The sequence below is a fragment of the Drosophila subobscura genome, chromosome U, assembly GCF_008121235.1.
Source record: "Drosophila subobscura isolate 14011-0131.10 chromosome U, UCBerk_Dsub_1.0, whole genome shotgun sequence".
NCBI classification, from domain to species: Eukaryota; Metazoa; Arthropoda; class Insecta; order Diptera; family Drosophilidae; genus Drosophila; species Drosophila subobscura.
In genome coordinates, this window is record NC_048534.1 from 17359760 (window position 1) to 17367278 (window position 7519).

The 7519-nt window shown below is 42.5% G+C and overlaps 2 protein-coding genes across 2 annotated transcripts; one reads left to right on the forward strand and one right to left on the reverse strand.

The window, feature by feature from the left end:
• Positions 1-648: 648 nt before the first annotated feature.
• On the reverse strand, positions 649-1627 carry LOC117900757 (ubiquitin-conjugating enzyme E2 4-like). Its single transcript, XM_034811239.1, has 2 exons — positions 1502-1627; positions 649-1444 (listed from the first exon to the last, which is right to left on the reverse strand). The coding sequence occupies exon 2, from the start codon at positions 1439-1441 to the stop codon at positions 704-706; it is 738 nt and encodes a 245-aa protein (XP_034667130.1). The 5' UTR covers positions 1442-1444; positions 1502-1627; the 3' UTR covers positions 649-703.
• A 2462-nt stretch (positions 1628-4089) lies between these two features.
• LOC117901320 (transcription initiation factor TFIID subunit 5-like) lies at positions 4090-5283 on the forward strand. The gene is made up of 2 exons (XM_034812029.1): positions 4090-4131; positions 4207-5283. Exons 1-2 carry the CDS (start codon positions 4090-4092, stop codon positions 5281-5283), a joined length of 1119 nt encoding a protein of 372 aa, XP_034667920.1.
• The last annotated feature ends 2236 nt before the right edge of the window (positions 5284-7519 follow it).

The window sequence follows — 7519 nt, forward strand, 5'->3', positions numbered from 1 at the left end:
AAAAAGGAGAAAAATTGCAGGCACAGCAATAAAACGCGGCGAATGCTTTTAATTTGAAATGCTGCGCCTTGGCCCATGGTTGAGGACCAGGACCAAAAGTCTCCGGAACTCTTTATTTCTTTTCTCTTTCTTTTTTAAGTGATTTCTCTGGGATTGGAATCGGGTATCGGGCAAGGTGTGTGGCAGCACTTATAACTCTTGTGTGGATTATAAATCCCACTGGCACAATAAACTGCTTTATTTGCAAAAGTTTTGCGCCTGAAAAGGCAACGAGAATGGGCGATGCGATGCGATCCGGATACGGAAGGCACAGCGCTTAATAATACAAATTCAAATCATTTATGTGGGCTGTACTGGTTGGTATGTGCCAACAAAATTGAAATATAAAGTTTTAAATCAACATTTGCATAGCAAATAAGAGTGGAACATAATTATGGCAGTCGTTGCTGGACAAACGTTTAATGAACATTTTTCTGTATTTATTTTTATTGGATATTTTTTTTTTTTTATGTATTACACTGCAGGATCTAAATAGGATTCGCAGTCTCTCGAAGTCCACTGCCTTTCTGTCGTACTCCACCGATCTGTCGGGATGGAAACAATTCAAATTTTGCACTTCAGTTATACGTTAATTGTATGTTATTTTACCATGTAGCTTGTGTCCATTTGTCCAGCAGCAAGAATTTTAAAAATTATTGAAAGATTATTCATCAGATATTGGGGTGGAGGTGTCGGGCTTGGCGTAGAGAGCGGTCCACTCGCGTGCAGTGCGGTCATGCTCTGTGCGGTTCTTCAGGTACATTTTGGCAGCATCCGAATTCATGGGGCTGTGGGAATTGGGATCCGACAGCAGCGATAGGATGGACAAAAGTAACTTTTCCACTGTCAGGGCCGCCGACCATTCCGTCTCCAGTATATCTAAGCAGATCAAGCCACACTCTATGTTGCAATGGTAAATCTTTGTGAGGAATTCACAAGTCGGTGGTTCACACGGATACAAATTTGGAAATAGAATGCTCAGTTCAAAATGTCCGCCCTCATAGGGCGTATCCGCGGGCCCGATAATGATGGCCTTCCAGTTGTAGATAGAATTGTCAAGTAACATCACCTGACACCCTTCCGTCGGATTGCTCATCATTTTCGCCAACTCGATTTGGAGGCGGCGATGGCCCATAGCAATTTGAGCTGGATTTTCTTCTTCCGCGCGTACACCGAATGTGTTCACACGATTGGCCATATTTCCTACCATAATATCAACAGTGGTTCGGCGGCGATTCGCCTGGAGGGCCCTGGTATTGCTCCTGGTTGGGTAATAATTTGGACGCCTGGAACCGGCGGCAGCAAGGCGTTGTGCTGCGCGAAGGAACGCAGCGCGGCGGTGAGCCGCCTCACTGGAAGCGCCCTTTAGAGCCATGATACGTGCACTTCTACGGGGTGACATTATCTGCAGGATGGCAAAAAACTTGGAAACACTTCTATGGAGTTAAGCTTTACTGCTTACCTTAAAAATGTATTTTAAATTATATTTGCAGTGTCACTTGAAATGAACTTGATGGAAATTTTTGTATGATGGAAATTGTTGTATGATGGGAATTAAAACAGCGTGCTTTGAATCGCTTTCCAACACTGTATGCACAGCTGTTCGACTGGTTCGGTTCTTTGTTTTGATCTACTAACTTTTCTCTGCCGTGGAATTCTTTTTTATATTTTCTGTATATTATTCTATGCCTGCAGCCGGAGATTCTCCAAGTATCTTCCCGGTCACCTTTACTGACAGGCAGACATATTACCACCCCGCCATTTATATGGCCAACAACTATAAACTGCTCGTGCTTTTGTTTTATGTGTCCCAGCTCGTAATAAATGTTGTTTCTGTACCATTTTCTAGTCCGCCTTAAAACAAGCAATAAATGTCAGCGACTCTGACTAGGCCATGCACAAACAACAATAGCCTGGAGATACTTTATTTAACACTTGCATAAACGGACATGGCCACGGAGATAGCATGGCGTAGCGCCAGGTGAGGTGGTCGTTAAAAGTGCACCTCTACATACATACATACATATATGAATGAATGAATGGACGAGTGGAATGGTCGGCGGATGAGTGCACGTGCACACCCGTATCGTTATTTCTATGGGGTGCAATCAAAACGAGTCCACGAACGGCAAGCCCAGCGCTTTAGACTGATAAAATGGATGAGACAATAGAAAATGTCTGTCCCATTAGCAATGGCTGAGCCCCAAGAAATACCTAAAAAAAGAATAAACTAAAAAATATACCAGATAATCGTTGAGTGCAAAGGTTTTAGATGTGTTTATTTGTCAAGTCATCAGTTCGGCGGATTGTATCTCCCGTTTAAGAGGCATTTTAATGCGTAAACGCGGACATGGGATCCGGTGTAGAGCAGTGCCAGTGTGATGAATTTTTACTGCTTTCCGAGTCCTCGAGAGCTCATCGGCAAATTTAGACATGTTAAAGCAATCCTCTCTTGCCACAGAACTGGCACTTTTTTTCTGCAATGAGTTTAACAAATTGATGGCATTTTAGCGACTGTTTGAAGTCTACATACTTTCTCTTTCTGGCCCTTTAATTGCCCTGAACCACTGGCAGCGTTCATCTTGCTGGAATTCTATACAACAATTAATAATAGTTGAGGTTAAGAGCACATGTTTCTTCAATTTCAAATCAGGGATGGAAGCGTGCATTTTCGCCAGGGATCAGACACCACAAACAAATTTAAATATAAAGTCGTGACTAGACTATGCAAAGACTGTGCTTTTGCGGACTTCATTTTAAATATTATATAAATTCTTCTTCCCTTCTCTGTTATTATTTATGATTATTATTACTATATTTTATAAGCTATCTAAACCATGGGATCGCATGGTAAATGCTTCTATTTAGTACACTTGATTGCTAGTTTACTCTAATTTTAATTGTGTGAATATAAAACTACTTTCAGCGTTCCTTTGGATATTTCCATGATCAAGAGTTTGGTTTTCCTATCTTCATTTCCCTTTTCTACCATGATAACTTTGACAAAAGTTGTTCGTTCTTTCTTTGGTTTTCCAGCTACCTGCTACCGACAATTCAATATACATTTTGTGAGTTAATTCTCTGAGCGACCTACGAATATTCATGGGAGGCCGTAGCAAACGGCATTGTGCCGGGTGTGGCCCATGTCAATGCCAATTTCCCTTTTATGCACAACTTAACAGAGCTAATTGCTTTTCACTCTTCGCTGCGCATAAATTTAGCATCCACAATACGCAGGATATGTATGTTTTTGGGCCAATCCAAATCCAAGTCTATATCAGCACGAGTTCACTTCTTTTATGCGCTTTTTCCGTGCCCTTGTGTGCAGTCAGTCTTGGGGAGTGGCGGCCTCACGACACTGACTCAAGTCTCATTACTGACCTCAAGCCGCAGACCAAAATGCAGGTAATCTGCATACAAAGCGGCGCCTCCACAGAGGACTGCATATCCTCCACCAGACGGTGATATATCCATAATAAAGAGGAATAGAAAGCAAATGGAAGGCAGAAAAGTATGGAAGCGTTTAAGGAAAACGGCAGTGGGTATGAAATTATGCATATGTGTGTGGGGTGGGTACTGCCCCGCCGGGGCGTCTCTCCCGGCACCAGCAGGAAGAAAAAACAGTGCAAACGGAAATAATTCAAGTGCAGTGCAAATCATGGCCCAACCACGTTCAGGTAATTGTGGGTTTTGGTTCCAAATGAGGAAAAGGAAACTCCTGGCACTGGCATTGCCGTTGCCTGGCAGAAGAGACTTAACCGAAAAGAGCAAACACATTTCCGAGTAGAAAATAAATTGCGTGAGCAACGGGTTCCTCGACTCAAACGAGTCCTATTTTGGTGCATGATTCTTTGAGTTAAAGTTAAAGTTTTTCCATGTGTCAACTGAATATTATCTAGTTTAGTGCTTAAATATTTTATGTCTTGTCTTGATGGTCACGATATCGATAGGCGATAAGATGCGTGCTTGCATCCCTGGTATTTGCCATTTGGAATTGCACAGTTGAGGACACGTGTGGTAGCTCAGTAATTGTACAAATAATTCATTACAATGGCAGCGATCAACGAGGGCAAAGAGTCGACGAAGGCATCTGTAAGTGGAGTGAACTAAGAGTTAGTTAAAATATCACAAAATGTTTTACATATTTAATCAATTGTGCCAATGCAGTCAGCAAGTGAGGGCCGTAGCCTTATCGCCCCTGAAGTTTATGCCGCTCTAACGTCCAAGGCCACAAAAGCACTCACCACGCCGGAGGATCCTCTGGTGTCGACGTTCGTGGTCGCGGGCGGTCACTTCGTGGACGGAGTGGTACTCTGTGTAAGCATCTCGGAGGACACCAGCGTGCTGGCGGTGGGCAAGGCCGACTGCTTGATCTACATATATGGGCTAAAGCTGAATGTGGCCGGAGAGAACGCTGACTGGAGCAGTGACGGCAACTTCAACCTCGTCGGCCATCAGGTGCAGGTGACTCGCGGCGCCTTTTCTCCAAACCGAAAGCACCTAGTCACCTGGTCACCCGATTTGGAATTGCGTCTGTGGAACCTGGAATCCCGCAGCTGTGTGGGCTTCAAACCCAATGCCCAAAGACATGTCAAACGCATTGTGTTTGATCCCTTCAGCATCGTATTTGTCACCATCGGTGAACAAGGCGTATTTGCTTGGGCAAAGACCGGCACTGAACCGGACACTAAGTTACGTCCCCAGTACCAAATATATTACGCGCATGCGTTGTCGGCCTGTGCGTATCACCCGAAAATAAACTACCTGGCCACTGGCTTCATCAACGCCAAGGTCTGCATGAGCAACATGACCGCTGGGGTGACATCTGAGGAGCGCTTATTTGAGGGTCACACAAAAAGCATCACCGCCCTGGCCTTCTCCAAGTGCGCTGAATACTTGGTTGCAGGCGCCGAGGATGGTTGCCTCATTGTTTGGCATGTGATGACTCAGATGATAATACGCCGCCTTAACCACCATACGAGACGCATTGCCTCGATTGCCTTCGCACCAGATAACGGGAGCTTCGCGGCCGGCAGCAAGGACACCTTCATGAGTGTTTGGGACTTTGACCTCCTCGTACTCACCAAGAAGGATAAAAACTTGGTCACTGATGGGCTGCTGAGGGGCTCGCAAGCCAGCGAGTGTGGTACTGTCTACGAGGTTCGCTTTGTCACTAACAAACACCTAATGGCCATCTGCGTGGACAAGCCCGAGGAGAACGAGGAAGGCGAAGAATCACTTTAAGATTACTATGAAGAAGAAGCCTTTGGATTCATTTTCTAATAATGGAACTTCTAATAAGAAAGAAAAGTTTAAATGTGTTTCATGATTTATTGTACAAGAGAAAAGCTAAATCTTTCAAGTTCTGATCAGCACAGGAAGTCGAAAGCTTGAAACTCTGAATCCACAACAATTCTTACATTATTAATGTATGTTTCATATGAAGCACTTATGTTTCCATTTTGCTAATTAAAAATCGTTTGAGCTCATTAATAAAGCGTTGAAAAATCTGCTAGTTTTCTCAATCCAAAGCCATTTCCACAGCTTCCAAAACCAAACCGCAGCACAATTCATAAAATATTAAGCAAGAATTATTATTTTGCCTGCGTTCACTTCATTCGCCTCGTAATTGATGGGTACAAAATCGTGAAATACCAAACATTTATATGCAATGCATTGCTTGGCTGTTGGGTGAGAGAGAACTACACCTTATCGGGGCACTGCAGCTCGCAAACTTTATTCAATTTAATTCAATTCAATTCCTTAAGAGGGCACAGTGGAGGAAAAAGATGGAGCAGGGGCAGAGTAAGAAGTTGGTGTTGAAATAAATAAATAGACGGACGCGGAGAGATAGTAAAACTTAAACGAACCGACAGGCGGACAAACAAACTTTTCCGGGCGCATAAAAATGGTGTAAAAAGAAAATAGAAAATGCGTCACATTCGCCCAGTGAGAGAACATCTATCAAATTCTGCATTTATACTCCAGCCACCCGTAGAGTGAAATCAAATGAGATAAAACACTGCTGCAGAGTCCATGCAAAATGCTGGTTAAATGTATGGAAATGTTGTGGGAATCTTATTACCATGTGTCTGCTGTTCAGTGTCTGCCATGGTAGACCCTGTGCATTCCTTTTCCTTTTGTTAAGTGGATTTGATTGGCAGCTCTTTGGACATTTGTTGATTTGCCAAAAGATTTTACGTGGTCCTATAACTGAGCTCCTGTGCATTACATTTGATTTATTTTGAAAGGAAAGAATGTACTTGGACCTTTGTCAGTGGATAATAAAAACACCAGGGAGCAGCGAAAAGTATTCCAAAATAGGTTTGAGAATTTTCGTTGTGAACTTTCACATTTTATTTTATTTCATTTAATTTCCTCTCTGTGCTCATCATTTACAATAAAATTAACATAAATTTGCGATTTTCCAAACAGCTTAGACGCGTCTCTAACAATAACAGTCAAGTGGAATCAAACTCAGAAGGAAAAGAAGGGACAAAAAATGGAATTCGCGCCTGCAAATATGCTGGTGGTGAAAGCCTAAGGACTTTTTGAGTCTCGCCGGGGTCTAAAAAAAAAGAAAGAAAGAAAATCAAGTTATTTAGAGTTATGACCCGAGCAGGCAATGACCTGAAGTGACTCTACATTGGCTGTGAAATTATCGAAACTCTAATTACAGATACAGTTCAAAGAAACGCACAATTTCAAAGCCTTTCGGCGACAATTGAAATTCAATTTGTCAAGGCCTAAGAGCAAGCTCAACCAAAAATCCCCCAAGCTGATTTTCAACAAAGGCCAATTCAATTTGCGTCATTTGAAGCTGATTTCTTACCTAATGTATCTCGTACATGTCGCTTTAAGTGTGTGGAAAATGGATAGACTTCATCTAAGACTTAATGCTTTTAAGGAACTGTTTTGCAGAGTGTCCAACTTTAAGTGGAAGGTTCTGTAAATCCTACCAGCTACACCGCAAAGAAAGTTTTTCCCGAAAGCTTCAAAACTTTTCATAACGAAAATAAAAGTATTGCAGAATGTCTGCTGGAAAGAAAATTAACAAATTTGTTTTACCAACAAACAAGCGAAATACGTGAGGATCTCGATTCTCTCTATTGCAGATATGCACTGGTACATACATATATACATATTTACATATTTATATGCATATGTACGCACAATGTAGCGGCAGTTTGCTGCCCAAAAAATCCCCCAATGTACCAAAATCTTCATGTCTGTTTGCAACTGTTCGCGCTGACAGCTGGGAGGGATACGGGTCCGTGTCCGTGTCCGTGTGGGGCCGGGCTTTGTTGGACTCTCTGTTCCCTCCTAGTTGCTTTGCAGTGTGAAAATTGCAGAAGATTGCATATGTGGGTTCTGGAAATGTATTTATTTATATGTATAAATAATATTTTTTGTAGCTGTCATTTGGGTGTGTTTCTGGGTTTCTGTTTCTGTTTTTGGGGCCACACAAATTATTGTTTGC

Excerpts from the sequence above, each read along its gene's own strand:
- LOC117900757 (XM_034811239.1), bottom strand. The coding sequence starts at position 1,441 with ATGTCACCCCGTAGAAGTGCACGTATCATGGCTCTAAAGGGCGCTTCC.
- LOC117901320 (XM_034812029.1), top strand. The coding sequence starts at position 4,090 with ATGGCAGCGATCAACGAGGGCAAAGAGTCGACGAAGGCATCT. Across the intron at positions 4,132-4,206 it reads AAGAGTCGACGAAGGCATCT|TCAGCAAGTGAGGGCCGTAG; the intron begins GTAAGTGGAGTG and ends GTGCCAATGCAG.